A 17,770-nucleotide genomic window follows, 5' to 3' on the forward strand; every position below is an offset into this window, starting at 1 on the left:
AGAAATATGTCGATTTTCGATATAAGAAAACAGGATAAGATAATATAACATGAGAAAGAGATTCCGCACAGAAAAATAGAATAAACTGTTTATTATTGATGAAACCCCATATAGAAATATGATTTGAAAATACATAAGAGACGTTGACGAGAAACACAGAATCAAATTTGTGCATATTTCTTTAAAGCTCAGACTCGGATTTCAGCAAAATATAGAGTTGGCGCTTATTATCCAAATAAAATTGCAATTGCGAAAAATTTTTTCGGTACTTACATTGTAAAAACTATCCAGGCGAAGAGATTTTATTATCGAGTTGATGGTGTCGGTCACCTTCTTGTGCAGGCAACGGTTTACGAATAACGTTCTGCGAGATAAAAATGAAATTTTATATCGAAGGAAAACAAAACGATCAAATTTACCAACGTACTTGATACGTGATATATCTCTTGCATTCTGCGATTAATAATCACTTTGATTACCGCGAAACGCGCAATCAATTTCATACAATACTAACTTTGGTTCTTCTAGCGTTGATTCGCACTTTTCCACGCATGTGCGTTTCTTCACCCCTGTCGAGTCGATGTCAATTTCAAGATACCTAAATAAACGCGGGATATAAGTTATTAACGAAGACAATGATTTGTATGATTTTTGAATATCATAATAAATAAATTGCCAAATCATCGCAACTAGGATAAACTATATATCAAGGCATTTTAGATTCTTTGCTAAATTTATGTTACATTTGTTCTTTTTTGCTTAAATGGCCTCACTAAAAATCTGATTCTAGTGATCTTGTATAATTAATTAATTAATTCACTTGTTATTTCTTTATGATTAATAAAGAAAGTATATTATCTTAGATTTTTATAATTTTTAACTCTAATATGCATGAGTCAATTAAAGAAATCTCATTGGAATAGCAAAGTTTCAAGAACGTGCTCACCGTTTTTTGGTGTAGTCACCGCCTTTACCAGGGAATCTCGGATCGGTTTCGCGTGAATTTACGCGGCCGCAGACATTTCCCCAATCGTCGTATCCATTTATCACACGGTAAATGTCACCCTTCTTCGCTGTATTCGTCATCATAAAGGCCTTTGTGCACGAAATCACGGAATGATATTTAGCAAATATATTACCTTATGACACAAAGAAAGAAAATTGTATCACTTACGAAACCACCCACGAGAATAAGTAGGACGATTAGAGCCAGAATGTCGGTGCATGATCGATCCTTTACGAAGATCTTATCTGAATAACTACTTGGCGAACCGTGGCTCTCAGGTGTCTATAAACAAAAAGTGTAAGAAACATAATTTAAACTAACTATATAGTCATGAAGAAATATTGTTGTGTGTGTATATATGACATTAGAATTAATCAAAACGTACGCAAATATCAACTTAGTATTATAGAGACAAATTAGATTAATTAAGTTAATGAATGAGGCTATTTATTGTAAGAATTAATTTAGAAAGTTTAATTTGCGTGGATAAGAAACTTTACGTTTGAATGATATACATAACACAATTATTGTTTATGTCATGAAAAAAATATGATATATTTACATATATATATATATATATATATATATATATATATATATATATATCTGAATAATATTTAATGCGAGAAGAAATACTTACTGTGGGTTCAACTTTGGATGAAGATTCATCCGTACAGCCGCAACAACCCATTTCTAGACTCGCCGGGTCCACTGGCTGTTCCAAACAGTTGTGCTCGTCCTCCTTCTGATCAACCTTTGACAAGCCTATCGCTTCCGATACGCCAGCTACAAAAAGACAAAAATCGAAAATATGATTATCAATTTAATATTGTGATGGCGTTTATGAAATCCGCGAAGATGGCCAACATCACTTAATAGCTTGTAACACGTAATAGCTTGCAATGCGTGCGTGATATATAATACAATAAATAAATACAAATATAAATAGTATGCGAGATAATCCTTTTTAACTTTGCAATATTTGTTTTATCCATTCCGATGTATATTAAAATATCCCAAATCCGATTAAAATAGCGATATCCTGTTAAATTTGGAAACCTGTTGAGGCAAAAATATTCGATATACTGACCTCTCAGAATTCCACTAAAAATTTGATAGAAATTTCCATGAAATTTAATTCTTGGTGATTGAAGAATCAATTTTGTACGCCCGATTTAGCCCGATATGTATACGATATGTAAAAGTGTACGATAATTACGATGCAATTGCGATTCGATGACGATTGCCATCGCTTTCCGGAAGGTGTTCTTTGAAAGAAACCTGGGTCACGCTGATATCGATCGATTAATAATCGCCTGGAAAATTGCATGCTCGGATATTGTTGTCGCAACGCCGATCAGAAACATACATCATCCATGGTAACATAGGCGAAACATTTAATTACGGTCGTTCAGAGAGATAAAACTTTGAGAAATTAATTAAAGTATTAAAATTTTTTTATAAACTCGTGGTCTGGCTAATTAGTTCTTATCAAAATACGCATTAAAATGATGCAACAAATTATTATATATAAGGAAAAAATATTTAATGTTAACAACGTCAATAATATAATAAACTTCACTTTTAATTGTTCCATACTAAATAAGTAACATTTAATAATAACATTTAATATGACAGTCATTGTGTGTGATATCTCTTTTTGCGAATCATAAATCTGTTAGCTATCTACATTGTGAGACATATATTCTAAAGAAGAAGCATATATATATATTTATTTGGCTGAGAATAGCTTTTACACGAACATTGTGACGCAGAATTTATAACAAAATTACTGAAGATATATTATAGACAAGTCACACAAAATACATATATTGAGTGCAGTAGGTTAATGTTACTTTCGTGTTTCAGTAAGAAAGAAACACGAGAAAAGTTTTATCAGGCTTATACGGCATATAAAGGCGTAAGAGAGCTTTAGTCACGCGGTATAGTGTTGAGTGACAATCATGGATATGGCTTATCGCGCGTTTAAACATATTACAATTACGTCATTAGTTTCCATTTTCGCTAATCTTAAACACCGACGTATTTCAAATAAAATCATATGCTTTCGACATGTCACGTCACAATATCTTTAACAAAATTTTAGCGAGTATTAGTTTTTATATCGATTTATCTCTACGCAAGAAATCCGTAAATTTTTTTAAAACCTTAATTTTTTTTCTATTTTCCTTATAAATTATCCCTTCAGATTGCATGAAAAGTTAATCCTTCGTTGAATTATAATGATCATCGGAACGCTATCAAACAAAAATCGACGCAACCGCGAATGAATTAAACTTTAATGTGTCTGGCGATATAATCAAATTGTTCCTCCACATGTGCGCACCGTGTCGCAAGGAATATCCATTAGATCATAGATGCAAGACGGATTAACGCTTTCCCGACACGGTCGATATCACTCAGTATCAAGTGAAACGCACGAATATTGTCAGCAATTTCGCTTGTTTGTTTAGAAATATTTATCTGGAGATAGTGTTGATAATGTTTAATCGTCACGAACAATATCGCATTTTTCACACGATACAAATAATCAGCGATTAATTACCATCATTGTAAATAATAGGTGCAATTAATGTATGTAAGAGCTGTATATATTCATTATTTTTAATTATTTTAAATATATCTCGGCTTTCTCTCTCTCTCTCTCTCTCTCTTCGTTAAAAATATCGTGTAATATATCGGATAATCGATTTATTACGTGTATGTAGTGCAATAACTCGTGGTCTGATTTTTTCGAAATGGCTTTTTTTGAAAAATGAGTCGTTCATCGCGTCACTTTTATCATAATTACCCGTGATCTATATGCAAGAATTGTACTCATTTACATAGTTGATCCGTGATAAAGAAGAATTTCGCGTGGGTTTGTTTACTTTGAATGCTCTTCTATTTAACTTATTATATAGAAATTTAAATGCAGTGGGGCGAAGAGTTAAAGCTAATATTGGATGGCTTAGATTATCGCACACATACATATATATATATATATATATATATATATATATATATATATATATATATTATGTACAATTTATCAACAGAATATCCCGCTATCTCAATGAAATCATAGTGTACGCACTTATAAAGATACGGCAATCAGAATGCATCGATAAGGATTGCTTGGCATCGCGAATTATTTTCGCGCTGATGGTTTGCCAGCCTGCGATATCTATTTTCGCATATCCGAAGGCATTACCCGTAGATTCAACGGAGCTCGTGCAAAGTTATGAAAGACGTATTTCTTGGAAACTTACGGGGGCATCAGGCGACGTATACCTTTTCAATGAAACTTGAGTGAAAAGCCAGCCGAGTGGGAGTTGCGTATTCCTGAGGAAAATTTTCGAGAGCAAGAAGTTGCGAATTTTTCCTGCGCATCCAACACTCTTCAGCCGGTGACTGGGATACATAATCCAGTGGATCGTCGCGATACTCATGCGAGAGAGAAACTTAGCCGCGGAGAGATAACCCGTCTTCTATCTAGTCCAGTAAGTCTTTCGCACATTTGCGACAATGAAGATCGCACGAGATAATATACGCAATGGAAAGATGACTAAATGGTGCGTTAGAGATCTTCGCGCTAATTATACACTCGTACAAAGAGGCAAGAAGAATTATGAGTCATACTTATACACAGCGTTCGTGGAACGCAACTAAAAACTATCCGGATGCCTATCGAGAGCACAATGCTTACAATGCGTGTAAAATATCGATTTTATTTAACATTATTTTTAGCAGAGATTCTACCTTTCTGTATCGTATTATTAATTATTTATTCACTGTCAAATATAATAATTATTTTAGCTTAATTGATGAATTTATAAAATCTTCTAGAGTTATATAGATAAATTCTTTTTTTTTTTTACACTATTATATTTAGTTATTTAATTTACGCTATTAATTTATTATCGCACCTTCACTTGTTGAATTCGGTCAATATGTACAATGTACATTGCAAATAAAACGACTATGAAGAGAACGGCACGCTAGGTTCAGGTAGATTAAAGGCATCTCCACTTTATTCACGCGACTTTTCCCCTTCTCCAAACTCTGGTTCTTCTTCGATGATAAGTTTGTCTGACGATATCATTACAAAGAAAATTTCATTCGTCGTAATGATAAAATCATGAAAATACGATAACACGAAATATTGTATCAAAACATTATATCTACCAGATGTAACTCGATTCGACGATATCTACGAATTGCATCCCTTTATTGTGTCTTTAAAACATCTCGCGTTTTCACGTCTCAAGCTAGGTATTTGCAGATCTCAAACACGTGTGAAAGGTAAAAAAATAAAAAAATGAGGAATCATATATCAAGTATCAAATAAACCGATAGGAGCAAAAATAGCTTTTTACTTTTTAACCGACGATACACGAATATCCAGATATGCATTCGTCTCACTTTAACAAAGATATACCTGAATATAACAGTATTTTCACATGAACGGAAGAAAAGCATCTGGACGAAGCGTTTCTACCGAAAGATACCGAGTCCAACCGAACAGATCCGATTTGCTCGCAGCTTCTCTTTGTCCCTGATCTTACCACCCGTCTGTATCTCTGTTCCAATTGACAGTATATTCTCTACACGCAGGTATATTTTTAGGTTCCAGATTTCCTGAGGTTTATCGTTTAGCTACATGATTTCCAAAGTTTAATATATCACCGTAAATGAATACATATGTTTCGTAACGATGAGACGTTATTCCATTATAATTACTTAATCGTATGCTTCGTCGAGATATATCTGCCGCTAATCTTGTTTCCGATTACGCAATTTATGATGAATAGTGTGAATTCGCGTTATTATCTAACGTGGAAATCATTAATTTGAATAGATGCAAAGGCGGATGATACGTACGTCAATCATGCAGCTTTTGCGTCGGTTATTTCTTATAATGATTTATAGACACGATGCATTTGGTAATTTTAAAAATTATACTTTCCATTCTCGTACTTATCTCTGTGAATTTTCTCCGAGATTTTATAACAAACTATTTCACGATGAAATAATAACGACCGACCATGTGCAGAATTCTCGTGTAGGTGCGAAATTATTGCTCCCGGAACTCCGACGCAAGAAGCTCGTTGCCCACTAACGATATATTAGGCTTAAAAGTTAAATCGCTCTACAGTTATGCGTATAACTCTCCGAAATGGAGCAAATTACTGAATAACAGATTATATCGATCTACCTTTATCCACATAGAGATGTAATTTTATCCAACAATGACGAAAATTTTACGGATTTATCTAAACTTGATTAATGAGATTGATAATAAAAGATAAAGATACGATAATTAATTCGGATATATTTATCAATGTGAAGATAAAAAGAAGAAAGTAAAAAGTACAATCTCCTATTCTTCATGAATGATTTTACTTTTATATTTATGAAGTACAAATTTTGTTAAATTATTACATAAATACGATTTGTATAAATAAATACAAATTTATTTGAATATTAAATAAATTTATATTTGAAATATTAAATTTAATATTCAAATTTATTTAAATATCAAATAATAATTTACTTGTTATAGATATTGAATTATTTTAAGCTTCTCTTATTTTCCCTCATTTTTTTCCGTTTAATATTCTAAAAAATATCATTTTATTCAAGACTTATGAAAGATACACATACTCTATCTCAAATTTAACCTCGACAGAAACAATAGTAATATGTAAGGATTATTAGCCACTCGCGCGGATGTAGGTCGTACCTTGATGAAGATTTCTCGCGGCGTCATTCACGCATTATGATAATTTTACATTCGTTGCTCTTCAATTATTCATGAAACTTCTGACAATGGATCTCTTTTGTGTTTAGATAGCTCTTCTTCGCCAAAACTTTTACACTCATCATCTCACTTAATCCCTTCGTGAAATTACACGCGGATTCTAGATTCTGCGGATACAACGGATATCTTGTACTAAACGGAGAGCATGTATATATATTTTTGTCTTTGTACATCAGTCGAACTCACGTAACCTCTGGTTACGATCGATACTATGTACTATCAATACAGCTGCCTGAAGATAGCGCAGTTATTTGCCCAATTTGATATGTATATGTATGTACTATACGTATCCGTAGAGATATAAAAAGAAATTGCAATTTCGTGTCACAAAAGATCTCGTAAAGGCATGAGACATCGATGTCTTATATGACATATGCGACGAATTATATTTCACATTTTATTTAACAGCATCATTTCGTATCATTTATCCGTCTTACATTAATGAGAATTATTTTAATCATTCATAAATTAATATGTGAATTTTGCGATAACAAAGTATTAGATCGAATGAGATAAAACAAAGAGATTCTGCAAAATAATATGAAGGACAAAATTGAAAAAAAAAAGGTTTAAGTAAAACTGTTCCGTTTCCGATCAAGGCTCTTTGTTTTCTCGCATGATTCATTGACCTTCGCGAGGATTTCTTTAGCCTTTCATTGCGTTGTTCATTGAGTGCGATGGACTTCAATTAAAATGCAGAAGAGGTAACAAATCATGTGCTCTACAAGTTAGAAATTTGCATGTTACAACATAACATTAATCTATATTAATATGCATACATAATTAATCGGCGTAAAATTAAACGATTTTGCAAGCAATTATTAGCCCTCGTCAACAAATTCAAAGTCCGCTGGATTGTGCCGCTTGTGTGAAGCACGTTTGAGGATATCACGCAGTGTTATTGCATTTGTGACACAATTATCTGTCGCGTTATAATTATTGAAATTATGATTGATCCACTACATTTAATTTGAGCTTTAATAATGATTCTTCAGAGAATCGTGCTAAGATAACTGATATATATATCAGTACCAAGTAGCACTTTAATATTAACGTGACGCACAGGAAACGCTATTATCAAGGCACATTACCATCACGCTGTCCGTATTTTTTCTTAATTAGATGCGTCGCGACACATTTGTCATCGTAAGCCATATCACCTCATTCATCGTACATCACCCGCATGTATCCAAGAACTTGCACGCACCTGCGACCAGTAATCCGCACTTACGGATATGGAAACATTCGATTTTTTTCTGAAGATGTAAAAAAAAAAGTATGTTTACTCGTCTAATGAACCGGGGAATGAGGTCGATATTTATTCCTCTAATCGTCCGATAAATTGTCACTGTTGATAAATATTAAAGAATCGTTAATAACGAGAGTAATGAAGAGATAACTTTGTGGTCGGCAAAATATTCCGCGCGTTTGTCAATAAATATTGACAATTCAGGTCACATTTTCATATATTATGATGAAATGGCTAGACAAACTTTCTCGGAGCCATATGTCTCACTGACGTGAATTGAATAATAATAATGGACGTGTGGAAATTAACATCCATTTATTAATACGCATATCGATAATGAATAACGAGAGAAACATTGTCACTCGCGTATTCTTAAAAGTGATGATCGTACGAAGAATGGAAAAAAAAAGACACCAAACCATGTATACTCGCAAAGCAGAAAGAAGATCTCTATCGTTATGCAACTGCACCGAACTGTTAACCGTCACAATCTGCGTAACGATCGTGACACACCTGTAGGCGCAGCTTGGAACGGACGAGGAAAAAAAAACCATGCGGAGACTTGGAGCGTAGAAACGACAACAATTCCGACATCATCCGACCAGGGCGTTCGTTTCCTGCTTCGCTATCAATTGAGAAACGTCATCTTATCGTGGCCCAACGCTTGGGGAAAAGTGACGAAACTCAACGCGTCTCCTTCTCTCTCTCTCTCTCTCTCTCTCTCTCTCTTTCTTTGAATCATCCTAATCACCTGATCTCAATTAGATTACAACAAGCATGACGACGATCAGTAAACCGTTAGCATTCCAGCGAAAAGGAATGGCAGGTAAAAACGCCATTATCGTGCCTCCTGAAGCGAATCGGTTCGCGTTTTGCACCAAGGCCTCGACGCTCTGCAACCCGAGGTTGCCACTCGAAATCATCGCACTTCATCATCGATCAGTACGCGAATCGATGTATCGAACCAGTTAGATCTTTACGCGAATTGATCCCACCTCCCGGATTGTAAACATACCTTCTCAGATCAGTCTTCTGGATTTGTTCGTCGATGCGCTTCAGCGGACTATCCACGCGCGAGGAGTTTCCTCTCCGGACAACGACGTTTCGGCGAGATGGCACGTGGTACGATCTACGAGAGTAAAGGAACGTTTGTAGGAGCCATCGGAATTCCAAAGTGACGCGTCCGACTTCGTTTTTGCTGCGACACAGGACTCGCGACGAGTCCGCGCGCACTCGAGCACAACACTAACTGTTGCCGACTCGATGTGATTACCAGCAGGGTCTGGAGAACGGACTCTCTTGTGTGGCCGACTGGTTAACGATACTCAGTCGTGCAGTCATGCTTCATTCTTCGTTCACCTCGCTCGCACTCTCTCTCTCTCTCTCTCTCTCTCTCCCTTTCTCGCACGCTGCACGCTTTTCTCCCACTTTACACATAGTCTGCTCCCATACTCTTCTTCCTCCCCTCCTGGTCTCTCTTTGTCGTGTCGTCCATCCGTCACGCACACATTCCTTCTCTCTTTACCTTTCTCTATCTATCTCCTTCTCCTGCCTGTCTTGACCTTTCTGCCTTTTATCTCTCTCAGCTGCATCTCGCTCTTTATCCGTCTCTACTCATTGGCTGCGTCGTCTCTTCTGGATCTCACGGTATATTTCTTTCGAGTTGAATTATACGAATTATCCGCTACGGTCGAGTCGAGTTTCGGTTTCATCAAGGTCCTCACGGCTAACGAGTACGTTACACTAATCATCGCGATAACTTCGTTAATCAACTTGTCGAGGGCAATTTCGGGCATCGCACGATACCTTATCAATTTCTGGCCTGGCCGATGTAAACAGCTTGTGCTACGCGCGCAGTTAATTAATTGTTTGCCCTATAATTTTATGTTGTTGCAGGCAAATTACACGCATAATAATTTCCATAAAAATTTCTCTCCCTCTTTGACAAGATAACTGACAAGAGTTTCTGCTAAGTTACGTCCTCCAGCGATTTAAAGCGAATTAATAAGATCTCGCGCAACGTTCCAAAAGTAACTATCATTCCTTTTTATGTGAGATTTTAATCTGCCTTCGAAGAAATTGAAGTCGACTTCTGCCGGGCAAAAATCACCGGGCAAGAAGTTGTAATTACCTACTATTTACCATCGAGAAGTTAAGGATTCTCGGCATTTGCGAGAGTGTAAATAGATAATAAAACTTTTGGCTGATTTTAAACGGGCTTGATTCAAAATTTTATCTCACAATTAAAATATTCTCAATCTCTCTAAAAGCATGAAAAAATTGCGACAATCACCGATTGCGCCGTCGAGGAAAAAAATCAATTACCAAGAGTAAGCTGAACTCGTCGTTGAACTCTTGTCATTATATTTTTATACCACCCTAACATGGACAGTACGTTGTAACGTCGCGCATTAAACATGTCGTGCGTGCCAACCAGCGTTTTGAGAGAGATTTGTATGCGTATACTCTCCACACATGTGTATATATTCGTACACATAGAGCATGCAAACATTTACTATGCGCGTAATTGAAATAGGTGAATAATAAAAAACAACGGTATAACATCTACTTGTTTTTCCCTGCTAAATATTTGTTTTGTTATTGTATAATATCATTGTGTGTGCGCACGTATAATTAACCAAGGCTCTACTGAAATTCAGGTAGCAGCCTTCAACCTCCTCCCGCGTTTCCCTTTCGTTTAATATTGGTTAAAGGAGGCCGTGTGTCGAGTGCATTTCAGCAAAGCGCGCCGGCGAGCTCTTTGCGCTCTAATAAAACATAACGATTCTCAGTCGCTAGGTAAGAAACGAATGCTCTGTATCGTCTCTCCTGCGCTCTCCGACCAGAGAACGCCTTTGAACGCGGAATTGTCCGCGCAAAAAAGACTCGAGCGCCTTGTGAATATTTCAGGGACGCTCTTTGAAAAGAGACGGCGTAATTAGACTGTGCTGGTATAATCCCACTGGGAGTGAAACTATTGAAAAACTGATTACCTTGAGGGCGACCGAAAGAGCGGATGAGGTCCCATGATAAAGGAATTTTCCCGTAGGAAAGTTTCTTTGCGCGGAATCCTCTCTCGTATTGGCGGAGACTCGCGCTGATAATAACCGCGATCGAAAGCGATCGATATAATGATAGTGGCGGAGGAAGACGCAGATATACCGCGGGAGCGCGTGACATAATCGATCCCCATCTCACGTAATTTTTACACGGTTCGCAACCTCTCGCTCGGCGGGCGCTACGTTATCTTACGGCAGCCTCGACGCTCCTGCGTTTCGCGTTCGCTTGTATTATTCCGTCGGACAATATCGTCGTTGCGGCCAGTTGAAAAATAGCGGTCGTTGCACCGTGAATTTTTTATGCGACGCGGACGAGCCCGTCGCGCACGCGACATGTCTGGTGCGATGCGTTTTACGGATAAACTCGTAACGTGTATGTACGTTGAATAATAGCTGCGCGCGGAGAAATTCCGCGCTTCGATTGCTGCGGTTACGCCGCACCGCGTCAGACGCTCGTATCGGTATGCATATTAGTAATGATACCGATAATTGCACGACGTCAGAGAGGGAACGCAAATTGTTGCCGGTTGCGAGCCCAGCTGCTTTGCAACGGCGGCGCGATCGCGCGCCGGGCGCAACAAGGACAACTATGTTCGATTAATGACATTATCTTCTGTCATCGGACCGCGTCATTTATCGCCGATTCTGCAATCGATTTCTGCAATTATAAAGGACATTTGCTGTGTAAACAACCTGTTATCAGCCTTCAAAAATCATTAGATAGTATCATACTTTCCGTTGTTGGAGCTTCATCAATAATGAACCTTTGTGTTTTGTAATCTCTCCCTCTCTTGTCCCTTCTTTGATAAATTTATATCTACATATATTTAATTTAACGATATCTTTTTGTATTTCTTTCTTCATTTATCTAGAAAATTTTCTTCTGTGAAACGCAATAAATTAAATGTTATATTTTTAATTTTAATTTATTTTTATAATAAAAGCAAAAAAATATCATATATAAAAAATTTTCTAAAACATGATAACATGAAAGATTGAAGTACTTAGCGATTTTTCTCTTATTTCCAATTACAGATACTAATCCTAAGGAATCCTAAGAAATAATCAATTTTTTCATATCTTAATGAGTAACGTGGCGATAAGATAATGAATAAGTTTGCATAAGACTAACGCGAGTGCAATTTCAAGATACGATACTGTAATTTTCGTGAAAGAAGCCAACTCTCTATCTAGGCATTTTATAATTCATCATAAAAGACATTTCTCTAAGAGCCTTTTGCTCGCGGAATCACCTAAATATTTAGTTTCGAAACGTTGAGTTAAATTTTTCGAGTCGACGAAAATTTTTCTTGACAAACTCCCCGAATGAGCGCAACTTGTGTCCCCGTGGAGATGGAGATGGACGTCTAGAATCCAGACGCTAGGGTTTCATATTCTCATATCGCACATTTATATTCCGAATAGTACTTTCGATATTAATTCTTAATATATACAGAGTGTCCGTCTATAAAGTCCGAAAAAAAATACATTATAAATTATTACATACTTTTTATTAAAAATGATAATTTTTCTATACCAATTGAGTGGCTCATTATTCTGTACATAAAAATATTTTAATAAGATTATCAAAAACGAAATATTTTATATTTTATATTAAAATATGTCAGATTAAGATATACAATAGTTTGAAAAATACTTAATTAAAAAATATACTTTATTATAGTGTTTTAAAACGTTTTGAAAGATTACGAGAAAAAAAAGATTTTTACATGCACTTTATTGTGAACTGTAAAGACTGCTAATTTCTCTTATTAAACTTTCTTGTAACTCAATTAGTAAGATATTTGCTCGGATATTTATGGACGGACACTTGATATATATACATGCACTTATATTTCTATCAAATATAGAAAACTTGTCTTGTACGAAAATAGCATAGAATGTTATAAAATTATTATGAAATAAGTTGCCAAGGATATTTCTACGTAGAAAAACGTTTTATATTAATATATTGTCAGTAATAAAGACGGCAATTGATCGCGAATAATTCGATTAGGAACGAAAATGCTATTAGAATCGCACAACTGCGTTTATTGCTAAATGCGACGGTAGTTTAGACGAACCCGGGTGACCTCGGATGGTGTGTTCGCCAGATATACGAGAGATCGTACTTGAGCACGCACGTGTAACGGCTCTGGACGAGCACCCCGAAAACGACGTTAAGCCAGTCGCACGCGGTACATGGCGTCCGGTGCTGATATATGCAGGGGGGGGGGAGAGACAGAGGGGGGAAGAACGGTGATTCTCGCACACAGACTCTCGTGGTCGCGAGATAATTTGCCACAGATAGGGGTTCCTGAAAAATTTAAGTCCGCATTAAATTAAGCGGGCGCGTCGCGACTCCGCTCGTTTCAGCTGTACAAAGTCGGGAAAGTCCTGGCGAAACACGCCCACACCGTGACGAATTAAACCATTCAATTAGAGCCCACACGAAATACGCTCTTTTGGGATGCGCCCCGCACGCGTGTCGCGTCCCTGATAATGAACACGCGCGTCGGACAAGCTTTCCACCGCGTCTCTATAAACGCGCTCGATAAATGGCGAATTGGTATAAAAGCCTATTTTGATCTTCGTACAATTCGGATTAAAATTTGCGATGAGAGATGTCATAAATTTTAAACATTTATATATATATATATATATATTAATTTATATTTAATATTATTTATATATATATATAATTTATTTTATATATATATAAATTTAATAATTATTAAGCAACCAGATAAGGCAGATACGAAAACAAAATAAATTATAAAAAAATAATTTGATTGTACACCGGATATATATATATATATATATATATATATATATATATATATATAACGAAATAAATTATTTTTTTACAATTTATTTCGTTTTCGTATCTGCCTTATCTGGTTGCTTAATAATTATTAAATTTCGCACATTCGTATACGATAACTTAATAATGGAATAAGAATTATTTATATATAAATCCTCGTTTTCGGAACCAGATATCGTTATTTATGCATACGTATGTAACTGAAGTATCGAATTATGAATTAGTTATTAATCATTAAATCTCCATTGTATTAAAAATAAAATATATTGTATGATACAGGCATAATTCTAATTCGACAAATGTGTTTTCCATGTTACGCTACGTATCACATTACACACCTTGCAAATCCTCTTGCGAATTCTGTCACGAATTCTGCAGATCGTCTAAAATGAAGTTAATGTAATTTCGCGCAAATGTAACTTTTATTTCAAATGCAGCTTGCGTATCCCGCGTGTAATTTCATCGTTTGTAACGTGCAAACTTCTCCCCCGAATCGTTATTTTCTAGTCTTATTTTCTCTCTCTCTCTCTCTCTTTCTCCACGTTAAAAACTTTCGCGACGATACTTACGTTTGTCGATTTGCGGCACTGCCTCCGATGTAATATCGTGCGTTTCATAACGTCGTTCGCGCAATGCGTACGATGACGATCACAGATTCAGCGATTACGACCGCGCCCGTTACCTTGCCTCACCGGACCATCGATAGAAAATGAAAAAAGTTATTGACTTTCTGGGAAGAACGTGCTGTAGATAATTCCACGACTAGATACGGAAGTCGATATACATTATTATCGCAGAAATGACACAGTGCATAAAATATCGGAATTAATCTTTGAGTTTTTTTTTTTCTTCATCAATGAAATCCAGCACGAGGCTGAAAATGGCACGTTATTCTATACCGTATTGTATCGAAATGGTGAGAGAGGGAAGGGAGGGGAGGGGGGGAGGCAGCGGGGGCAAGAAGAAACGGAATTGTCGCGTATCGCCGCGCATATTTTACACGGAGCTTTAGCGTAGTCATGTAAAATGCAGCTTTAAATGTAACACGCTTTATTAGCTCGACATATATTTCGTGTACACAATAATTGAGCGTAACTTATTCATACGGGCGATGTTTACAAGCGCGAGCTCGACGGTAAATTCGTCGCTTTTACCCGCCAATCGCGAACGAAAGATGATCGGAATGAATATTCACGAGCTTTCGCGCGCGCGTCAGCTCGACGACCGGCTTTCTCAGCGATCATGGAATCATCGAACGTTTATTTTCCTAGCCCGTTATTTTTTCGCAGGGGAAGAAAGGAAAAAGGCCGCGTGGAAAAGGGGAAGGGGAAGAGGGAAGGGGAGGGGTGAAGGGACATTATCGCAATTAATCAAACGTCGTATCGATCGCGTGGCTGACGCGGGCAAATTGCGGTGCGATTGTCTCCTCGCTCGCGAGTTCCTTTCGATTTCCGCGCTGCGGAATCTGTGGTGCCATCCGTTATCCGGCGGCAGAAATATTTCGCGATATTTGTATATTATTATCCGGTGTGTATTCGTAGAATGCGACAGGTACGTTACCTGTCGCGCCAGGTGCGCGAGAAGATGCAGGTGAGCCCGTAAGTCGAATGTTGCACTTGGCAAGCGCGGCTTATCGGGCACACCGTTTTTCTTCGTGCTCGTGCGCTTTGCTGATGACCAGTTCACCCAGTTTTGTTCGGCGCATGCGACAGCATAGTATAGAGGCATAAAATGTGACGGGCAACCACACATGCAAACGATACGTTATAATACATAAGTGCCTTCGGCAGATTCGATCGCCCGATATTTTATATGTCGCATTACAAAATATAATGTCAAGAAATAAATTGATATTGAACCTTTTTCATCGTGTCCTATCTTTGTCACAATATATATCTTTATAAAAATATACAGGAAATATATTTTTTATATAAATATTACATTATATAACATATTATATTATATGCGTATTGTTTTTATATTATTATTATATTATTAAATATATTATTATATTCATATATTATTTACATAAATATTTATATCATTGATAATTTATCATAGTAGAGTTAAGAGTGGCGAGTAAAATTTTTGAATATATTTCAATTAATTGAGCGAAAAAAATCAGATTCTCTTTTTAATAGATAAAGATTCTGGGATAATAAGATTTTCTGCGAGAATAAAATTTAAATAACGCATTGGGCGCAAAGTGTTTTGCCATGCATAGAAATTGGCAAATTTCACGCGAATTTATTGACAGTGTCAAATTGCTTTGCCCGATGCGTCTTGAAAATTGTTCGAGAAAATTGCTCGAGAGAAGAGGCGGCAGAGGCGACATGCAGTCCCTGGAACTTACTCTCCTCGGTAATCGACTCCATGAGGGAATCTCGGGCAGACGTGTCCAACGTGTTCGTAAGATTTTCTTTACGACGACGGCATACGAATATTTCGCGCTTCCGTTGGTCCGGCGCCAAGAGATCTCACCGCGTTCGCTGCGCGCACGACGTATCGCGTACTCATCAGCATCTGTCGCGATACTCGCGATTTATCATCGTCGCGATTTATAAGCGTCTACGAGATAACCAAGACGCGCCCCATTTTCCGCGACCGCGCATCAATAATATCGGCGCGAGTCAAAGGTCAAAGTGGAAATGTGCGAGGAGTAATTCCGACTTGCGTTATTGGATTCTCTTCGCGGGATGCCACCACACCCTCACACACGCGCTCGTAAGAACGACATCTTTGCCGAGAGAGAGAGATTTCTCATGGAAGGTCGGAATTACGCGCATTAATGAGTTTCCATTAACATTGTCGATTGTCGAAGAGCTTGCGCCTCGGTGTGCATCGTTTTACATTTGCTCGACAGAGAATATGGTGCTTCTAGGAAATTAATTATTATAGGAAAACGAACGCGAAGCGTAAATTGCATATTCGCATTTAATCGCAGCGATCACCGCGGAATATCACTCGGGGCGACGATATCAAAAGATGAACAAGCGGAAAACTAACTCTCTTCTCGAATTTCTCGTAGCAATCGGAGTACCTATAAAAGATCGATCAGCGCCAGATTTTGTCGCATTATTATGTAAATTCGCGAGGACGCTTATACGTAAAGATTAAATCCGTGCACGGAATATTCTACGAGGAAGACACCGTGACGGCGGAATAATCGTCGCCGCTGGTCCTCGAGCCGGCATCGAGATTTTCGCGAATTTTCACGCCGACAAAATTCCACTCGAGCGGAATTCGCGAGGCGAGAGTTTTTTCACTCGCCGCCCCGATGGTAGAATCCGTCCGGACTGTCGGCGACGACCCTCATCCTTTCTCAAATCCCCGACGCCGCTCCGGTTTTCACCGTCGCCAGGCAACGGAATCCACATTTGTGTGCGAGTACTCGCATATTGGATTTAACACGTATCGCGTTTGCCAGTATCCGTGAGCGTCTGACGTATACCTATACTCTCGTAGTCTGGGGTCTGGCGCCATCGATTGCCGCCAGCCGCTCCTGGCCTCGTGGACCATATCCGAGAGTTGAGGCGGCATTCTGTATCGAGCGAAATTCCCATTGCAATAGATACGCGATTAAAAAGAGAATCTTGCGCTTAATATAATTGACAATAAATAATTTTATTTTATATTTATTTTTATTTTGTCGGAAAGAAATTTTACGTTATTTTTGCACAAACATACGGCTTTGGAATCGAAATATCTGAGCGAGATTATGTATAAGCTTCGAGCTACAATCACAATGTAATGCCCTGTGTTTGCTGATGCCAAACGAAGCGTGCTCTTTCATCGTATCAGAGTATGG

General features: G+C 37.4%; 1 protein-coding gene across 7 annotated transcripts in view; it reads right to left on the bottom strand.

Moving 5' to 3' along the window:
- LOC126848380 (choline transporter-like protein 1) overlaps positions 1-16,352 on the bottom strand; it is a 24,120-nt gene extending 7,768 nt beyond the window's left edge. Inside the window, exons 1-7 of one of the 7 annotated variants that reach the window (XM_050589239.1) lie at positions 9,353-9,543; positions 9,095-9,208; positions 1,647-1,792; positions 1,175-1,288; positions 947-1,095; positions 515-598; positions 274-364 (exon numbers count right to left, since the gene is read on the bottom strand). In XM_050589239.1, coding sequence (XP_050445196.1) covers positions 274-364; positions 515-598; positions 947-1,095; positions 1,175-1,288; positions 1,647-1,697 — 489 coding nt within the window. In that variant the 5' untranslated portion in view covers positions 1,698-1,792; positions 9,095-9,208; positions 9,353-9,543. Of the gene's footprint in view, positions 1-273; positions 365-514; positions 599-946; positions 1,096-1,174; positions 1,289-1,646; positions 1,793-2,225; positions 2,293-4,300; positions 4,432-4,935; positions 5,048-8,498; positions 8,558-9,094; positions 9,209-9,329; positions 9,544-16,315 lie in introns of those variants that run through there. The other 6 variants (XM_050589240.1, XM_050589238.1, XM_050589243.1 and 3 more) reach the window with 6 other exon arrangements.
- Positions 16,353-17,770: the final 1,418 nt, after the last annotated feature.

The sequence above is a fragment of the Cataglyphis hispanica genome, chromosome 3 (assembly GCF_021464435.1).
Source record: "Cataglyphis hispanica isolate Lineage 1 chromosome 3, ULB_Chis1_1.0, whole genome shotgun sequence".
Classification (NCBI taxonomy): Eukaryota; Metazoa; Arthropoda; class Insecta; order Hymenoptera; family Formicidae; genus Cataglyphis; species Cataglyphis hispanica.